The sequence below is a fragment of the Mus musculus genome, chromosome 14 (assembly GCF_000001635.26).
Source record: "Mus musculus strain C57BL/6J chromosome 14, GRCm38.p6 C57BL/6J".
Taxonomy (NCBI): Eukaryota; Metazoa; Chordata; class Mammalia; order Rodentia; family Muridae; genus Mus; species Mus musculus.
This window is the reverse complement of record NC_000080.6, coordinates 31,546,666-31,566,991: the sequence shown is the minus strand read 5'-3', so window position 1 is coordinate 31,566,991 and position 20,326 is coordinate 31,546,666. Positions and strand designations below refer to the sequence as shown.

The 20,326-nt window shown below is 48.4% G+C and overlaps 1 protein-coding gene across 7 annotated transcripts in view; it reads left to right on the top strand.

The window, feature by feature from the left end:
• The window catches only part of Colq (collagen-like tail subunit (single strand of homotrimer) of asymmetric acetylcholinesterase), a 54,782-nt gene that overhangs the window by 10,872 nt on the left and 23,584 nt on the right, over positions 1-20,326 (top strand). For 4 of the 7 annotated variants that reach the window (XM_006519194.1, XM_011245104.2, NM_009937.2 and 1 more), the window contains exons 2-6: positions 13,140-13,252; positions 14,002-14,100; positions 17,491-17,535; positions 17,867-17,893; positions 19,474-19,545. In XM_006519194.1, coding sequence (XP_006519257.1) covers positions 13,196-13,252; positions 14,002-14,100; positions 17,491-17,535; positions 17,867-17,893; positions 19,474-19,545 — 300 coding nt within the window. In that variant the 5' untranslated portion in view covers positions 13,140-13,195. Of the gene's footprint in view, positions 1-8,416; positions 9,201-13,125; positions 13,253-14,001; positions 14,101-17,490; positions 17,536-17,866; positions 17,894-19,473; positions 19,546-20,326 lie in introns of those variants that run through there. The other 3 variants (XM_006519193.4, XM_011245106.1, XM_011245105.1) reach the window with 3 other exon arrangements.

Here is a 20,326-nt window from a genome sequence, read left to right as displayed (position 1 = left end):
GTGGTTAAGAGCACTTGTCACTCTTCCCAAGGACCCAGGTTCAATTCCTGGCACCCCCATGGTAACTCACAAGTGCCCATGACTCCAGTTCCAGGGCTCTTGCACCCTCATACATGCAGTCCAAACACTATGAACACAAAATAAAAAAATTATAGCTGGGCAGTAGTGGCACATGCCTTTTATCGCAACACGCTGGAGGCAGAGGCAGGGATTCAAAGTTCCTGGTTCAAAGACAGCCTGGTCTAAAGAGGAGTTCTAGGACAGCCAAGACTACACAGTGAAACCCTGTCTCGAAAAACTAAAAAAGAAAAAGAAAAAAAAGTTTTAGGCCTAAACAAACTGGGAGAAAAGGAAGGAAGGAGACAAAGAGGAAAAGGAGGAAGAGGAAGAGGAGGAGAATAGTCATATAATGGGCATAACTCTCCTTATTGATAAGAAGAAAGAATTAGTCCAGCAGCCCCCCTGAAGAAGGCCTGAGAGCTCTGCAGCATGTGACAGTGTCATCCACTATAACAGAGACATAAATGAGAGCCATAGGAGCATGCTATGCCTCACCTCTCATAGCTATGGCAGTGGGCTGTCTGTGACAGCATCAAGACAGACAGACAGACAGACACTTCCATCCCCTGCTCCTAGGTAAGAGGATTGGCTGCTGAGGCTGTGTGGAGTGAAGCAGACAGCATATGTAAAACCCATGCCCTGAGTGATGTAAATTCTCTCATACAGAGCAAGTGAAGAAGCAGAGGGTGGGTCTGTGGCATCAGGTACACGCCATGAGTGTTTGCCAGCCACCCCATTGCACATCAAAAGGAAAAGAGCAAACATATTTTGGTTCTTCAGACTGAAGAAGTATTATGAAGCTGTATAAAAGAATGCAGGTGCATTTTATACTGTGTGGGAGCCTCTGCAATCCTCAGCCAGCAGCGTAGTGATCCACAGGCGGGGAGAAGGTAGTGTGGTTCAACGTCACTAGCCAGTGTTTGCTCAGACTTCTGGAGTCTGACCTCGAGCCGCTCATTTTAGGTATACTTAAGCACTGCACAATTTAGTGAAAACTTATCCTGGTGTTAATTAACTCAATCCTGTGTGCACAACAAAGCATACATAAATCTCTCAGAGATACAAAATAAGCTAAATACAGATCGGATGTGACTACATCAAACCTCCTTGTAAAGTTCGTAAAGATCGGTGCTACAGATTGCCTGGGGGAGGGGGAAGCTGGCTTATAATAAGGTCTGGGGGAGGGTCCAGTGTGGTCTCTGTCACACAGATGATGTAAAGGTCACCAGGCTACTTATTAACCATGTCTGCTCACAGCTTTCTGGACAGATAACAGGTTACACATTCCTTCCCTTGAAGGAGCAACACTGTGTTTAACATTCCAGGCTCCCCTAGTGCTGACTGTGAGCACAGAGACCTCAGTGCCCCCTACAACACAAGGAGAGAGAATAATCCTCTGGATATCTATAAAGGGGCTAAAAGAACGGACATGGTGACATACAAAAGTGATCTCAATCATTAAGAAGCTAAGGCAGGAGGATTTCTGCAATTACAAGGTTACAAAAAGCCTTGGCTTTATTTTGACAACTTGCTCCATTGAACCATTGTTGCTCAGCAGAGTCCAAAGAGGCAGCCCTGTGTCCCCCCAATTTCTGGAGAACAGGGATTTGGTGAGTTGGCAAGATAACTCTCTGGGCCTTGGGCAGCCAGAGGCTCCCAAGAATCCAGCTTCTCTCCTTCCTCCTTGTTGTGAAACTCCAGACAATTCACACAGCAAGTGGAGACAGAAAAAGCATTTAGGGGAAGGGGTTAAGGGAGCCACAGAGTTTTGTATTTCAAGTTTCCATAGTGCAGTGTCACTGCTGAAAAAACAAGGCATGGAAGTGCAGGGTCTTTCCAGCGGGCCGCAGCTGTCAGCAGGTGTTGGAAATAGCTCGCCCTGTAGGCCCAGAGCAGCTGACCTGTGGCCAGATTTCCTGAATAATTCCACAAACTTGGCCTTCCCTGTCAAGCCCAGCCGAAGATTTAATAGTGCCTGTTGATTGATGCCGGCTGCTGTAATCCAATTCTGAGCCAAGGCGCAGCCAGCCTCCAGGAGGCCACTTGATGTTCCCTGGTCTCCTAATAACATTGTCTCTCCTCCTCCCTCCCCATCCACCATAGGCCATTTGGTCAAATTAGAAGATGAACTCAAAGAAGCAGATGCCTTCCTTTAGATAAGATCCAAAACAATTCCCCTGTGGAGGGAAGGGGGAGGGGTTTGTTTTCTTTTGTTCTTGTGGCAAAGAAGGCACTGTTAATGTGTGGCTTGACTAAAATCATGGCAACCAGGAGGTGGCTCTCTTCTATCCTTGTAGCTCCTCTCAAGGTGTCTCTGTGAGTGTTTGTGTGTTTGGGGCAGGGGTGTGTCTGGGGTGTGGGGTTTTGTCCTCATGATGAGTGGCTGCAAGCTCCCCAAAGCATTGACACCTAAGTTCTATGTAGCCTCAGGTTCCCCAGATTGGTCAACAGAGGCTCAGGCTGACCTGCCTCAACCTTTATATTGTGGTTCTAAGTAGCTTGTTTTCTCTTTTTATTATTATAAATATTTTCAAACATTCAAAAGAAATTGTGAAAAGAATCATTCGAGAGCCACTAGGATTCAGCTCATTGCTCTGGGCTAAATGGTACCCCCTCAAGATTCCTCACCCTGGCCCTGCCCCCATACATTGGAATGGAACTGTTGAGGCCATGGGGTCTTTAAAGAAGCAACTGAGTTAAACAAGGCCCTAGGGTGAACCCTAATCCATTCTGACCAGTGGCCTTATGAAAGACTAGGCTTGGACATACAAAGAGAGACCAGGGGCACAGCCACAAAGGAGAGGCATGGAGGGGCACACCCAGTTGCCCCTGAGCCAATGAGGAAGGGCACAGGAAAATCTAAGCCATCAGCATGTTGACTTTGGACTTCTGGTGACCAGACCTGTGAGGAATGAGTGAGTGTCAATGAAGCCACCTGGTCTGAGGTACCTCAGGACACAACTGATTCTTGTCAGTCAGCACTTGGCCATGGTCACTCTATTGTCCGTTCAGCCATCTGCCTTCTTCATGTTAACTGTTTTGGTAGATTTTTAAAGTGACCTGAAAACTTGGTCTACTTTGAAGAGTAGCCTAGAGAAGGTAAATGTGTTTGATAAAGCTTACCAGCCAACATGTTCAATTGAGCTCTGGCTGTAACTGGAGTCAGAAGGACAATCAAGATGTCTGCCCAAGGATGAAGGATCATAAAACTTCATTACAAAGACAGGATTGGGGATGGAGAGACAGCTCAGCAGGTAGGGCACATGCTGCCAAGCCTGATTTCTTGAGTTCAATGCCTGTGACACACCTGGTAGGAGAGAACCACTCCTACAAGTTGTTCTGACCTCCACATACATGCATGGCATGTGGGCACACATGATGCACATAAATAAGATAAATAATAAAAAAGACTTTAAAAAAAAGAAAGGTAGAATTTTATAAATAGGATAATCACATATGTAACTATTATATATATAATATACATATAATACATTATATATACTATACATATAAAACTATATGTGTGTGTATGTATGTATATATATATATATATATATATGGAAGTAGAACATAGCCTATAAAGGGAGAGAAAGGAATATAAAGGAAGTGGGGAGAGGAGAACAAGAGAAGTTAATGATGGGGTAAAAAGAATATATTCATGTCTTTTTATATGTAGAATATATATATGTATACATATATACATATATTATATGTATATATATGTATACATATATACATATATTATATATATATGTATATATATAATGGATGCATAAGAAAATTGTTGAAGTGATAGAGAGAGGGGAGGGTCAAATAAGAGCAAGGAGTGATGACATATATGTGAGATGTGATCACATGACACCTATTATTTTATACACTAACTAAAAATAAAATAAAAGTAGGCAGATCTCTAGTATTGGCAAATAGCTATAGCTCCGGTCAGATTTTGCGGTACAACCTCTGGCCTCTTTGGGTGTTCATTCTTTGGGTAGCACTGAGCACTATGTCCCCAGTCTGGTCTACGTAGTAAGTTCCAGGTCAGCCACTGCTACGTAGACCTTATCTAGAGAATAAAAAAATCTGATTACAGTGCAGTATCGCTGGTAGGGCATGACTCATCCCCAGGCTGTCACTCAGGCTATGGGTCTTTTCCATATTATGTCTCTGCCATCCCTCAGGGCTGAAATCCCCTGCACTCAGAACTATTGGCAAGAATGGTCACATGTCCCAGTTCTCCCAGGGTTGCTCTGGCCTGTGGAGTGGTTGAACACATCTTTGTGGTAAATACCAACCATCTCTGTACAGCACAACTCCTAGACAATCCTGAGATGGATAGACAGTGGCTGAGAGAGAGATAGCCAGCTGGCTAGAGATTGATCAGAATGGAGGGAAGCTGTGAGCCCCACAGAAGCAGTGGGAAGAACAGGAAGGGTGCAAGTGGCTGGGGTCAAATGAGATGTCCCCCAAGCCTGGCTAAGATGGCTATGGGAGGCCACCTCCACACAAGGCTCTGCAAAGTTCCTTACACACTTCTTTTCCAAGTCGGTTCTAGCTCTGTAGCCCAGACCTAGTAACATGGCTTCAACAAGAGTCATTTTCCCCTTTGTCAAATGGAGACGGTTAGCCAAGAGGACGAACAAAATGTGTGCAAAGCGCTAATCCAGACCACCATTATCTTAGTATAGAAAAGACACAGACATTCAAGAAATATTTGCAGACTTCAGTAGAATGTAGGGCTATCCCAAGACAGCAAAGGCAGTGGATCTGGAGAGAATAATATAACTCAAAGCTTTTGCCGTTGCCATTGCTCAGAGGGAAGCAAAGGTCTAGATCAGCTACAAGGACGAGTAGGGACATACAGCCACGGAACCAGTGAATGGGTGGACGGAAAGGTGCTAAGAAGAGACGAGGGTTGGGGGGATTCCGGCAGAACCAGCTCATGGGATTTTGTCAAAAGCAGGCCAGAGCCATCCGATGTCACGGGTGGCCATGAGGACTTGACCTGATGTCAAGGATTAGGAATTCCTTTAGAGTGATTAACTGGGGGAATCAGGGGCAGCTACAACTGTGAGATGCAGAAATCCAAATTCAAGCTGGAGTCTTAGTCAAGAAAGGGAGGCAGTAAAGTTTGACCAAACTTTGGTCAAGGGGAGGGGGCAGTCTTTGCTGGTATGCTTCTTCGGTCCACCCATCAAAGTCTGAAGATGGGACTATAGATTTGAAGTGCTCTAGGACTGGTGGGATCCTACACTCTGCTCCCTAATATGTAGACTTTTGAAAATGTGTGTGTGTGTGTGTGTGTGTGTGTGTGTGTGTATGAATGCTCACACGTGCATGTGTGTGACATGCATGTAGAGATCAAGGGTCAGCTTGTAGGAGTTCTCTTCCACCATGTGGTGTCCTGGGACTGAACTTACATCGTCAGTGTTGGTGACAAGTGCCTAAATCACTGAGACATCTCACTGCCTCTTTTCCCTGAACTGTGAAATAGGGTCTCATTATGTAGCCCAGGCTGACTCACAATGCTCCTTCCTCGGTCTCTGGAGTGCTAGGATTACAGAATCATAGTTTTTCACCACCATATCTGGCTCAAGTATAGACAGCTTTGCCTCATGTAAGAACTCTGGGTCCCTGGGGTCAGGTGCTAGAAGTAGCTGGGTCACAGATATCAATCTCTCTGTGCAGCAGTGGCAGGAGAGCCAGTGGAGGCAGACGCTGTGACAGAATCCATCTGGGCTGTGCAACAGTGGGGACTGGAAGGTCTGGAATCGTGCCCAAGGAGGCAACGTTCCAGAAGTGGTCTTCTGGCCTGGTTGATAAATCCCAGAGCCACAAGCACTGTGAATGTGACACCTGTTGACAGCGGCAGGGTGGCCCAGAAACTGATTAGGAATGTGGCTTTGCTGGCAGCTCATCAGGAGTAAGCCGGGCCTGGGCCCACACAAAGGAGTGAAGCTAAGGGCAAGGCTTGATATCAGGGAGGAGGGCCTCACCTCTAGCTATCTAGAACCCTAGAGAGGGTTCCCTTGTCCAGGAAGCACAGCCTCTGTAGAGGGAAGCTGGAGAGAGCTCAGAGCTCACCTGGCAGATGCCCTTTCACATGCAGGGGAAATAAGTCCTTCACATTTAAACAGCAATTTCCTGTCAGGGATACTGACCAGGGAGCCTAAGTCCCAGGCTGGCTAGGAGCTTGTCGAGCAGCAGAAATGTGGGTTATATGCATAGGTGTTTGACTTCAGGAAATGCCACTGTTGGTGCCAGGAAGACAGAGGCCAAAGGCAGTAGGGTAAAGTGCAAAAAGACAGAAGAAAAGGAGCTGCCGAAAGACATATACACAGAAAGATGCAGGTCACAGACTCACAGCTGGTTATTAAGATCAAATAGAACTTTGGAGTTGGCCAGGGCCCGTTGATTGTAGAAGCCACTTGCCTTGCTTTCACAGGAGTGACTGAGCTGAGCTGGCTACATGAGTAAATCTTTTTTTTTTTAAAGTCTGATGTCGAGGTCTGGAGAGACAGCTCAGCAGTTAAAAGCACATGTTGTTTTTGCAGGGGACCCAGGTTCTATTCCCTGCACCCACATGGTGGTTCACAACCATCCATAACTCCAGTTCAAGGAGATCTGAGGCTTTCTTCTTAGCTTTGAGGGCACCAATTACACACGTGGTATGCATAAACATATGCAAGCAAAACACTCATACATAAAATAAAATAAAATGAATACTTTCCTTTTTTAAGTGTGATGCTACATGGTTAAGAAAAACAGAAAGGTTTTGCTGTGAAAGTGGCAAAACATCCAAGGGCTGAGAAACACCCATGATGCTGGGGAGTAAGGGGGTGGGGGATGAAGACCTGATCAGCTGTGGTGGCACATGCCTGTTATCCCAGCACCAGGGAGCACGGGACAGGGGAATTACTTGAAATAGTAAACTACACAGTGAGTCTTAGGATACCCTGGGTTACAGAATGAGACTTCTTCAAAAAAATGAAGATGACTAGGAGGAGAAGGAGGAGGAGAAAGAGGAGGAGGAGGAGGAAGAGGAGGAGGAGGAGGGGGAGGAGGAGGAGGAGGAGGAAGGACCACAATGGGACTGTCTTAGTTACTTTTCTGTTGCTGTGACAAAACACCATGACCTTACAGAAGAAAGCATTTAATTTGCCCTTGGTTTCAGAGGGTTAGATCCACGCTGGCAGAGCAGAGAGGTGGTGGCAGGACCAGCTGGGAACTCACATCAGGGAAAGCAAGAGGCAGAAGGAACACACTGGGGATGGTGAAGGTCTTTTGGAACCTCAAAGCCTGCCCACCTAACCCCAGTGATGCACCTCCTCCAACAAAGCTAATCTAATCCTCCCCAAACCAACCCATCAACTGGGGACCAAGCAGATGAGCCTGGGGGTAGGGGGAGTGGAGTGGAGTCGCATTCTCATTCAAACCACCACGGGAGCTTTGACCACACAGGAAAACTGGGGGAGATGGTGTGGGTGCTATTGTCCAACTGTTGACCTCTGAACTAAGCGTGCCGTTTCCTTGCAGCTGCTGGCTCTGATGTCTTAGACCTAGTTCCCAGAGGAACAGAGCCCAAGCCTTCCTTTCTCCCTCCTCCCCACTTTGTGCAGAAAAATCTCAGCTTTTAAGGCTTATCTCAAATGCCACCTCTTCCAGGAAGCCTGTTCTAACTACTCATTTCATTCTCTCTCCAACTATCTCTTCCTCCCGTAATTCTCTCCAGACATCCTTAAGCCTACACTCTTCTCTTTCATCCTGACCAATTTATCTGAAAATAGGTTGATAAAGAGCCCTCTTCTGTGCCAGAAATGGAAAAGCCTTGGCTCTAATCCTTCCAGCTGAGTAGCAAAGTAACTTATGCAACACCCATTTTACAGGTGAGAAAGCTGAGGCTCAGACAAAAGGATCCGGTTCACAGGCAATAGCTATTGAGTGGCTAGGTCTGCTCACTGAGCTTTCCTTGGGTGCTTTAGTGTTGGTAGACTACATCCTGGGGGCCAAATCCAGCACCCCTCGTATTTTTATAAATACAGTTTTATCAGAACCTGGTCACACTTATATTTAGGTATTGTCCATGACTGCCTTTATGCTTTAGAGCAAAGCTCTTTGACACAGACTATGTAGCTCATGAATCCTAAAACATTTCCTACCGGTCCTGTGTAGACTGAGTCTGCTACTCTTGTTATTGAAGCTCCTCACCGAGCTGCTTAAGTCAGTGCTTATTGCTAAGTACCAATAACCTTATCTTTTATGGTTTAGAATATTATGTGTGTTCATGCTTTGGGCATATAGTAAGGTCTCAGGCAGATTGCAGTGTGTATCTGGCACGGGCCACTTTGTTCTTTTATAGACAAGGTTCCTGTAAAAAAGATTTGAGACTGTGGATGCAGCTCCGTGGTAGACTACATGCTTAGCATGCATGAGGTCTGGGTTCAACCCTCATGGTCTTTGGAAATATACACATCTATGTATGTGTATATGCATATGTATATTTACATATGTAGAAGACTACATAGCTACACACACACAATATGTAGAGTTTGTGTTTTGTTATTTTGAGTGTGACTTTATTGGCAGCAATATAGCAAACACTGAGCCACGCAGATCTTCCCTGAAGCAGAAGAGGGCAGAGGCTCCTTGGACACCCTCTGTGGGGTGTGACTCTGATGCATGCCGGAACAGTATTGATGAGGCCGTTTTGAGGCAAATGAAAAGCCTCCTGGTTGATAGATTGTGCTGTCTCCTCCTTGTGGCGTCTGAGGTGATCATTGTACAGAGCTCCCAGCCTCCCTGGGTAGAGAGGGTCCTGTGTCTTCATGGCTGCCCTACAGAAGCATCTGTGAGTAGCTAGAGCTGCCTACCCATCCCAGCTCCCTGGAGCTCTGGACTGGCCCCTGAAAGCCTGGCATCTAGGGCAGAAGCAACATCAAAGCAGGGATTGGCCGACTCCCACCACAAATGCCAAGCAGGCCAGGCGCGGGCAGCACTCGGGGGCGTGACAAATCTCAGCCTGTCTCTAGCTTGTGTTCCCGGGCCAGTCTGCCTTGGGCTTTGCCACATGATGACGGGTCCATCATTCACTCATCTTCTCCTCATCATTTCGGGACTTCTCTGTCACTCAGCTGGCTACTTGGGTAAGTGTGTGTGTGTGTGTGTGTGTGTGTGTGTGTGTGTGAGAGAGAGAGAGAGAGAGAGAGAGAGAGAATATATGTGTATGCATTATTTTTTAAATAAAACTTGAAAAGTAGGCTTGTCCTGGGAGCATCAGCAGAATTTGAAACTTCTCAGTCAGTGTTAAGATGGCAGGGTGAAGGGAGGGAAGAACTCACTGGGGGCCTTGCACGCATGCTTACCCCTGTGAAGTTGTTTGTAGTCCCTCTTGTGACCTTGACTCCAGAGTGGCTGGCAGCTGCTGTCCCTTTGACTCTGCAGTAAAACCGTGCTCTGTGGTCCACAGATCCCCGTGGCATCAGGTGGCCGGGATGCTCGCCATCATTCCGGGCCAACTGGCTTGGGTAACGAGGCTCAAAGACAGCAGCCACCAAACCACCAGATCACTTTCTTGGCAGGTGTGTCCTCCCTTGCTGCCCAAGCACACTCAGGTGCACCTTCACCGTGGCCTTTTTTCAAAGACTGTCAAGCTGCTGTTACCTTGAGGATCAGAACTTGCTTTTCAAGGCTGTATGGTTTGTGCATGGGGCTGATGTAAAGTTCCAAAAGGCAGGCTTCTTTGGAACTGTGAAGTGTGGACAACTTTGGTCAAACTGTAGCCAGCTAGTGTGTGAATGTCATGGATACTGGGCATTGCAGCCTACCATGGGGGCACCCGGAGACACCATGGAACATACGTCTTTCACTGTGTCACTTCCTCTGGGGTTTCCTTCTAATGCCACCCCAACAGGGTGGGGAGACGTGAAAGCTCCCACCCTAAGCGCAGGCAGGAACGGGGCTATTAGCATATGGCTGCTCTAGGTGTTTCCCAGGCTAAGGCGGGATGCTTTGTTCCCTTGCTTCTTCCTTTGCTGGCTTTTGGTACACACTGGCTCACCCTGAGGGGCGCCACTTGTTGTGGGAAGCTGGAGCAGGGACCCGGTGGTCTGCTGATGGACTTGTAGGGAAAAAGAAAGACCCAGTGGTGATAATGGGGTCATACTTACCTTAAAACCTGTCATTGGGGGTGTGTGGGCCAAACTCTTGGTGACACAGCCGAGGAAACTGAGTGCTTGGGTTGAGGAAGTGACTGTACTGTATCATGGGGCCACATGCACCTCAGACTCAAACTCTTAGATGCAAGTTCCTGTAATCCCAAGGGTCCACTGGCATGGATCACTTTCCAAGAATGTACCTCAGTTTCCCAAAACAAAGCAGGGAGAAGTTTCCTTTCCCATGAGGGGAAAAAAAACCAAACGCTTGCCAAAACCTTCATCAGACAGCTGACTATACTTCTGTAGAGAAACACCCACAGATACAATGGCATTAGTGTCATCACGTGAAGGCTGGTGGTCCTGGAGTCCCTTGGCAGTGCCAAGGCAGCTGCCTGGGGCCGAGCCATTGCATGTGGTACACCGGGCCACGACAGGCACCACGTGCTACACACCCAACAGTTTCCATTACAACGGAGCCTTCTGGGACTCTTCCAGGCTGGGCCCTGAGCTTAGGTACTGTTCCAGTGGAGACAGCACCAGCCTGGGAGAGATGCACGGGGCCATTCAGCCCCAAAATAGACCCGAGAAGCCCTGGCTTAGCTGACGGGGAGAGTGCTGAGGGGAAGCTGCTCGCAGACCCATCCACCTGATGGAAATACTCAGTGCTGGAATGAGCTGTAAATAAACCAGACTGTGCTAAAAACAAACAGCCCCTGGGGCTGGGGGAGGGGTGGAAACCGACGGCCCACACCTGCTGGCATAAAGTAGGTCAAGGGGGAGGAAGGGGTGCAGGCGAGGGGGTAGCGTAAAGGCAGCCGCTTTGGCAGCAAAAGCAGCTGATAATTTATGTTCCCTGAAGATGTCTCCAGTTTCCAGGAAGAAGTGAGAGAAGTGATTGCCTTGGGACATCCAAGATCTTTCACTAGGGATGCTTACAGGGTGCCGGACAGGCAACGTTGGAGACTGTAGAGGGCTTTGAAAACCATGGTGCAAACTAGCCACATGGCCTGCCAAGCTCCCAGGTATACCTTCGAGGAGGGCTTTGGATTGTTGTTGTCTCCTGAGGCAAAAGGAAGACAAGGGAAAAATGGATCTGGAGGGCAGTCTAACAGGCTTCGGCGGCTAGTGCGGACCTGCCACCCTCTTCAATAGGCCAGCATAGCATGGAGAAGCCAAAGTTGTCCACTCCTGACTTCTCAACGCTGGCCAAGAGCTGGTGACACTTTAATCCCAGCACTTGGGAGGCAGAGGCAGGCGGATTTCTGAGTTCGAGGCCAGCCTGGTCTACAGAGTGAGTTCCAGGACAGCCAGGGCTACACAGAGAAACCCTGTCTCGAAAAACCAAAACCAAAACCAAACAAACAAACAAAAAAAAAGCTGGTGACAGAGTAAAGCTTGAAAACGTAACTATCAAACCAAGAAAGAGAACAGCGGAGACTGAAGAGATGGCTCTGTAGTTAGGAGTGCTGGCTGCTCTTCCAGAGAGGACCAGGGTTCAAATCCCAGCACCTATGTGGAGGTTCCAGGAGACGCCCTCTTCGGGCCATCTCAAACACTGCATGCACGTCATGCACAGATGGAGCTCAGGGGTGAGAGGTGTAGGGAGGCCCCACCCAGGCCCCACTCTGCTTGTGAGAGCAGAGATCCAGGAATCTGAGGCCCAAGCTAGGAACCGGAAAAACACTGCTTTCCTTGATATCAGTGCTACAAGCATCCTAGTGCACCCGCCCCTTCTGTTGGTGGATTCCTAGAAATGAAATTGCTGAGCTGTGCCGTATGTCTACACTCAGCTTCATTAGCAAACACCACACAATTTCCCAAAGACCACACCAGCCTGTTAGAACAGGATAACAGTTCTGGTTGTCCCCGCTCCTTGTCGTATTTTTCTCCTGTCCTTTTTATTTATTTATTTATTTATTTATTTATTAAAGATTTATTTATTGATTATATGTAAGTACACTGTAGCTGTCTTCAGACACTCCAGAAGAGGGAGTCAGATCTCATTACGGATGGTTGTGAGCCACCATGTGGTTGCTGGGATTTGAACTCTGGACCTTCGGAAGAGCAGTCGGGTGCTCTTACCCACTGAGCCATCTCACCAGCCCTCCTGTCCTTTTTATAGTAGTCACTCTGGTATGTGTGCATCTATATCACCTCATGCACACCCATGATGCTCGCAGAGTGGCTAAGAACATTATGGTCCAGCCACACAGCAGAACTCTGTACGAACTGGTATTACAGCCTGTCCCATTCCCCCAAATGCTGTGTTAAGAAAGAGAAGCCAGACATAGGAATTCATGTTGTGAGATTCAATTTGCATAAAATAGAAATGTCCTCATCATGCATCCCTGGTGTTAGGACCCAGTGGTGTGTGGGGAGCACGGAGACTAGAGTTTACCGGCCTCTGCGGCCAGTAGGTGTTTTCTAGCTCTTAGGTGCTGTCATCTAGGGTCTGTTCTCTTTGTAGAACTCTATTGTGCTGTAGTGTGGGATCTGTATCATTTTACATAACTTAACACTGGCCATGTATTAAGGCCAAACATAGATAAGACTGTGAAAATCAAAGCCATAGAAGTCCAGTGGTCCATTCACCTCTCCATGCTGTGGATCTGGTCACCTACACACTGAGCCATTTAAGTGGGACTTGTTAGCAGGCTGAACAACCACATGAGTACATAGGGTCATTTCAAACCATGGCCACACCTACAGAGGTAGTCTCTGAAGGAGGAAAGGACACACACAGCGTCTGGGCCATTTCCCTTCAGCAGAGGCAAGAGAGGGTCTCCGTGTGTCTTCGTTGCCTCAAGGCAACACACAGGGGCCTGCTCCAATCTCAGGTGACCGTGTCCGCATCCCTTGGGCACAGTGGGCATGTCACAGATCGTCATCCTAACTCCATGCTAAGGAACAGCAGTTTTCTCTGAACAGCCCTTCCTGGCCTGGATCAGAAGAAGCGGGGCAGCCACAAAGCATGCTGCCTACTCATGCCCCCACCGCCCCCACTCTTCCCACCGCCGTTCTTCAGAGGCAGCCGGAGCCCGGTGAGTACTCCGGACTTGGGTGAGTGAAAAATCTCCAGACTCTTCCATGCCAGCTCCATACCTGGCCCAGCATGGCCACCTCAGGATCCCATTGAAGAGGGGCAGCTCTAATGTCACTCAAGGACAGAGGCCTGGAGTGGGCATTGGGCCACCTGTGCCACCTGTGCCAATCCATTCACACATCTGCTCCCTTGCCGTGCTCGGTCTGTGAAGAAGGGAGGTTTTCCTTGTCAGGGAGTTAAGTGGGGTCAGCTTTGGCAGCAAGATGGCTCACCTTTTTGAAAACACTAAGGTGCTCTCATAGCTTCCAAATCCCCACCAGCTACAGAATTCCCTATTTTATTTTTGTTTTTTGTTTTAATCAAGTATTCATGAAATCCCTGCAGTGGGGGCAAGGGTGGAAGAAAGGAAGAGGGAAATGGGATGTGGAGGATGGAGAGAGAGAAGCAGGCTAGAGAGATGCTAGGTAACAGATACCAAAATACGGTTAAATGTGAGGCCTTTGGATGCCTACAGTCTCTTACAACATGTTGTCGATTTAAAAGAAAAGAAAAGAAAAGGAAAGGAAAGAAAAGAAAAGAAAAGAAAAGAAAAGAAAAGAAAAGAAAAGAAAAGAAAAGAAAAGAAAAGAAAACCTAGGGGGAAAAGAGCGCAGAAGTTCCCACTGCATAGAAACAGAGCAGGGGTGAGCCAAGGAGGCAGCTATTTCATTGGTCTGACCTCTAACCCATTGTCACTGTCATCCGAAGCTTCTCTCCCCAGACATGAAGAACCTTCTGGAACTTGAGGCGTCACCATCACCCTGCATTCAAGGCTCGCTCGGCTCTCCTGGGCCCCCTGGGCCCCAGGTGAGTTCACCCTTCCAGGTCCCCTCCTGTGTCCTCCCATAAACCAATGGACAGAGCCTTACAGTGCCTGCCCTCCCATGTGCTGTGTGGCTGGTTTTCTTTCTGTAGCTTCTCTCCAGCCTCAGCATCCTGAAGAGTCTCTGGGTGAACTGGCCTCGCCTGTGCAACCCCTGACACGACAGATTTGAAGGTTTCATATCGCATTTGAGGATGCTGCTTGTATGGTAGTGGGCTGTTGTTATTGCCAGCAAATAGGACCATGACCATCCACCCCACCTGTGGACCAGACGGCTTGTGCTCAATTCAGGAACGTGGCCGTCAGAGGAACCACTTACCTTAGGTTTCCTGGGCTCTGGGTTACTACAAGCATAAGCAGCCCCCAAGCGAGGTATAAGAGAAGATCGAGGAATAGGCAAGCAGCTAGAGAAAGAGCTTTTGCACTCCAGAGACCCCCATCCCAGGCTGATCTGCTGCCATGAGGGCTTTTCAACTGCTCTGGGGCTCCATAGGGAGGAGGAAGAGGGTGCCAGGAGCTTGTAGGTCCCGAGTGCCATCCTAGACAGGAGGCACTGAAGTCACCACTCAGCTATGTGAACCTCTTATCATGTCATAGTGTTAGGGAGCTAAAAGCCAAACTTCCTGACCTGGAAGGCAAAGTCCCATGAGTGGTTTGGAGTGCTCATCAGCTTGTAAACCTCCACCTTGAACTTAGCTACGATGTCTGCCTCTCTTTTTCACGTACAGCAAGCTTGCCTCAGCCTTGGGCTGGTGCACTCCAGGGCCCTGCTTAAGTTTTGACTTGCTCCTCCTGGTCTCTCAGAGGCTGGTTTCCATGTCCCCTCCCTAGAGATACCTTTCTCAGCTAAGCATGGTGACACATAGCACTGACGCCAGCACTCAGAGGAGGCTGAGACAGGAGGATTACTATAAGTTTGAGACCAGTCTGGAACTCACTGTATGAGTTCCAAGACTGCTCAGGATACAGAATGAAACCCTATCTCGGAGAGCAGAGGAGGGGAAGAAAGGGGAGAGGAAGAGAAAGGAGAAGAGGGGCCGGGGGGCGGGGGGAGGAATGCCTTTCACGATTACCAAGTCTAAGACTATGGCTTTGAATCCAGCCTCACCTGTTTTTGTAACTACAGTTTTACTGTCTGTGGCTTTTTGCAGACCATCGAGGTGAGGAGTCTGACAGATGTGGTCCTCCAAGTGATTCTTTTAAATCACTCTCTGGCTTTGTAGAGGAAAAGTCCTGCTCCCTTGTACAGGAACAGGGATAGTGTCCACTTCCTAGTCTAGGAACCTGTGGGCTATAACTAGCCTGTTCTCCATACATATTTATTGACCCAGGTGTATAATTACATAATTGTAATCCCAGCACTTGGGAGGCTGAAGCAGGAGGGCTCTGAATTTAAGACTAGCCTGGACTGCCTAATAAGAGACCCTATCTCAAAAATAAATAAATAAATAAATAAATAAATAAGGAAACAAACAATAAAATCATCTATTAGATGTTATAATGAATATGGGACCTTGAGCTCAGAAGTCAGACACCGTCATAAAGAGGCTGGGATGTCTGCAGAAAGGCCAGGTGAGAGTACTCTAAGGTGGGCTCCCCCATTCAGCACTCTCCCCTGATGGGTCTTGATGTGGATGAGAACCAACTGAGCACATGGAAGGAGGGGATCCTCTGGTCACCTCAGAATGGCAGTTCCATTCATACTAGTGTACCTCTGAGCTCCTGCAAGTCTGAGTCACACAGAGGCTCCGCTGCGCACCCATGGAGTCTGTGCAATGTGAGATCTCTAAGTAGCATCATATGGGAACTGGTTAGACATGCAGTCTCACTGGGTGCATTGATTTAGGCCTATGATCCCAGCACTCAGCGGGTGGAGGCAAGAAGACTGCCTTGAGTTAGTCATGAGTACCAGGCCAACCAGGGTAAGACTTCTATCACAGGAAGGGAGAAAAGAAGGAAGGAAGGAAGGACGGAAGGAAGGAAGGAAGGAAGGGAGGGATACACACACACACACACACACACACACACACACCTCCATTCGATCAGAATCTATATTTGCTTGGTGTGTGCTAAGCTCAATGATCTTGTAAAAACAGTTGTAACCATTTCAAGAAAGAAAAGGCTTGGAAATAGAAAGCAACTTCCCAGCCTTTACCTCCTAAATCAGAAGGCAGATAACCCAAGGTGGTTCCTCCCAACTGTATCTTCACCTGAGGATCGCTGGGGAACTCAAACACTCTCAAAGCTCTCTGACTCCCACCTCCCCAGATGGTCATGTGATTGGTCTGGGTGTGGCCTGAGCTTTGGTTTTTTTTTGGTTTTTGTTTTTTTGTTTTTTCCAAAAATCCTGGGGATCCTGGAGTCATTTGGACAAGTTTTGGAGAAACCACACTTCCAACAGGCTGTCATGTTGATCACTTGCAGACAGTAGAGGTATGGAGGCCAAGGGATTTGGGTGGATCCCTCTCTGCTAACCTCAGGAATTTGGAAGTCATGAGCTTTCCAGAGATATGTGAGCAGAAGGCAGGCACTTCTAGCAGTGAATGTACAAAACTGGAGGTTTTCTTTTACAATGTCTGCTGGAGTCTCTCAATGAGATCCATTGTAAACATTCGTTTTTTTTTCCTTCCATTAATGAAAGTTTCTGGGAGGAGAGTATTCCCCACCTGAAACCCACAGATCATTTGTGGGACATCTTTTTTTTTTTTCTTTTGTTTTGTTTGTTATCTATAAGACAGGATCTCATGTAGTCCAGGCTAGCCATGAAGTTGCTGGGCAGCCAAGGCTGGCCTTGAATTCCTGATCCTCCTGCCTATAGTTCCTGAGTTCTGAGATTACAGGAGTGGGCCACCATGCCCAGCTCCTCCCTGGGGACATCAGAATCAGCTGCTCTCCGTGCAGAACTCAACTCTCCTTCCTGCCAGGGCCTCAGAGAACTGTAGCCAGCGTAGTGAAGGATCCCTGAGGCCAAGAAACATCACGGTCTCAGTAGTGGGGCTTCTCCAGGACTCTGAGGCTGCTCTTATTAAACACTGAAGGTTCTAGGGAGAAAATGAAAGTCCAGTGAGTGACACCAATGGTGCCAAGATACAGTGCTGAGAAACGAGGAAGAGGGATGGTGAGGAGAGTGGGCCGCAGGGCCGAGAGGCCCCTGCAGGCATCCCTGGAGCCCTCCCCCCAGCTCCCAGCCCCCAGCTCCCCCACCACCACCACCACACACGCACACGCACGCGCACACACACACAGACACACACACACACACAGAGTCAGCCCGCTCTGTAAAGGTCCAGTTCTGCAGTCTCCCACTAAACCCCTCCCCTGCAGTCTCTCCTTGTTTAGGTATGTTTTCTTCACCTTTTCTCTCCATTGTGTAGGGTCCACCTGGGCTTCCTGGCAAGACAGGACCAAAGGGAGAAAAGGTATGAGCCGCTGCTTTCTTACTCCTGCCTCATCTTGACAGTCACTGCTTGCTTTCTGGCCGTGCCCCTGAGAATGTTCTGGTTGGGACTTCAAAATACGTGCTCATTCTGTCTTAGCAGATGAAGCAGGGAGTGATGCAATGAATAGATGCAGCTATAGTAGTGGGTGCTATTGGTGTGTCCTGCTTCGGTCCACTGGCATGGCAGGCGTGCTATAACTGGTCAAGTGACCAACTGAGAGCCACAGCATGCCTAGGCCTCAGCCCTATTAAGTTCTCTGATCCTAGAACTTCTCTTTCAAACAAGCTTTTTCTGTTTTCTCTATGCACAGGGGGACCTTGGCCGCCCAGGAAGGAAGGTAGGACCCATGCTGTTCTGTCGGGTAACTGCGCTGCATGTACATGCAAGTGTGTTTGGTGGGCACCAATTCCCTGGCAGAACTCTGGTGCTGGCACCCCGCTGATGATGCCAGCATGTTTGCCCTTTCTGCCAACACTTTGGTTAAGAGCTGGATCCTGTGGCTGCTAGCATCTGGCTGACTCCTTCCAGAGGCTGCTGAGCCTGGCCACACTTTCCCAACTTCATCCTGCCACCCAATGGGGACTCTTCAGGTCCCCAGCCAGTGACACAAAATGACCTTCATTAAACTGGAATAAAGTGCTCAAGTAGACAGGAGTGAATAGTTTTGCTTTGGACATTACAGTGGCTCTGAGTAAACCAGCCACACGCCATCATTAGTGTCAGAGAAAGAGCCAGCAGGCAACATTGCTGAAGTCAGAGTGGGTGGTGGCTCTTAAGTTCTAGGACTTGACTGGGATTGAAGACAGAGCAAATCCATCCTAAAGGATGCTAGTGGCTTTATTAGCAACAGAAGCCACAAACAGACCTTTGTATGGTCCAAATAGCAAGACCAGACACAGCTCAGTGACTGTGTTGAATGCTGTCCTGGAGAAAGGCCTGTGGTGGTCCCATGCTCTGAAGCATCAAGGTCTGGGTCAATTAGTAATGTCTGCCATGAGCATGGAAGGCAAAAGTAGAGTGTACACGCCAGCATCTGGCATCTTTGGGCTCTTGGCTGAGTCTTTTGAGTCCCCAGCTAACTCTGAAGTGAGCCACCGAGTGTAGAGCTCAAGAGAGATCCCCCACCCTCACCCCCAAGTCTATGTTCTCACCCTTGTTCACAAAGGCCATTCTTCTATAACCCATAGCTGAGATGGGGTTCTCTGGAAGCAGAGACATGTGCAAGTGAATAGATTATGAAGGAACACTGGCAGGAGGAACCTGTAAAGAGGGGAGAAGAATGTCATGAGAGTGTGCACAGGGGAAGTCCAACTCCAGCAGCCTGAACTGGGATGTGTGGAGAGCCTGTCTGTTTGTCCTTCCTTGATGCCTTGAAGTAAGAGATCTGGGATGTTGGGTATAGAAAGGGAAGGTTCATAAGTTACTGGGAAGCCCCAGTGCCCCATAGTGAGTTTCATGGATGCAGGCTTTTATAGAAGCCAATAGTATAGCCTCTGAGGGATAGTGCAGCAGGCAGGCAAAATGCCCTTGAGGGAGTTCCAACAGCATCAGCTGCTGCTCCCAGCATAGTCTCAGCTCATGCCACAAAACAACCTGTAGAGAGCCCACAGGAAGCAAGGGACAGTGGGTACACTCAATAGAGGTAATGAAATTTGAGAGATCAAGAAGTTTAGAATCCCTAATCTGCCAATGTTCTCTATTTCTTAAGTAAAATAAAGCGTTGTTTGGTAGCATAACACTAAAAATCTAACTCATGTCTGCTTGACATGGGTTTTTAAACCCTCATTCTTTGTAGGGTAGGGATGAAGGTACAGGGGCCCATGTACAGCAGCCTCATACTCTTATCAAGACCCCAGATATTCTTGGGTGGAGGGAAGCATACCGAGGTATCTTGACTTTTGTTCTTGGTCTTTGAAGGGTAGACCTGGACCCCCAGGTGTTCCTGGCATGCCTGGGCCCGTTGGCTGGCCAGGCCCTGAAGGACCCAGGGTAAGTGTCATATGTGTTTGGGGCTCATGTAGTATTAGAATACAAGGGGGAAGATGGCTACCCTGGGTCCTGGAGCAGTGGAGCACATCACTTCCTTCAGAGGGAAATAGCTGGAATGCAGCTTTTAGCCCCCAGGTGCTTCTCCTTCATGTGGCCTGCAGACCGTGGTCAGTGCTCTGACTCTGCTCCTGTGGATAAGTGGGGGCTGCTCCCTTCTTCCCTAGGATGCCCATTTCCCCTTGGTCCTGAGAATGAGTGTTCTAGTCTCTGAGATGACCCAGAGGAAACTTGGGTCTGGGAAGCTCTCAGCTGTGCCGATAATCTGGCGTGGAAAGTCCAGGACTATAGGCAGGCTGGAAGGATGCAGATTCAACTCCTCAGAGAGTACACAAAGCAAACGCACCCCTGTCCTCTTTTGTCTTATGTTCCTGCCGCCTGTCACAGACTGCAGGGTGCCGAGGCCATGACTTGAAGATTTGACCAGCAGGAGCCAGGGCAAGGCAAGCGACTACCCCCTGCTGCTCTGCCTTACTGGCTGCACTGGCAATACAAAAAAAGTCCCAAGGAAATTTCCCTTCAAAGAACCACCATAACTTGGGCTGGAGAGATGGCTCACAGTCAGCAGCGATTGTTGTTTTTGCAGAGGACTTGTGGTCAGTTCCCAGCACCTCCACTGTGGCTCACAACCATCTGTATCTCCACTTCCAGGGCATCCAGTGCCCTCTTCCATCCTCTGTGGATGCCAGGTGTGCACATGCGCACATGCAGGCAATTTTCAATT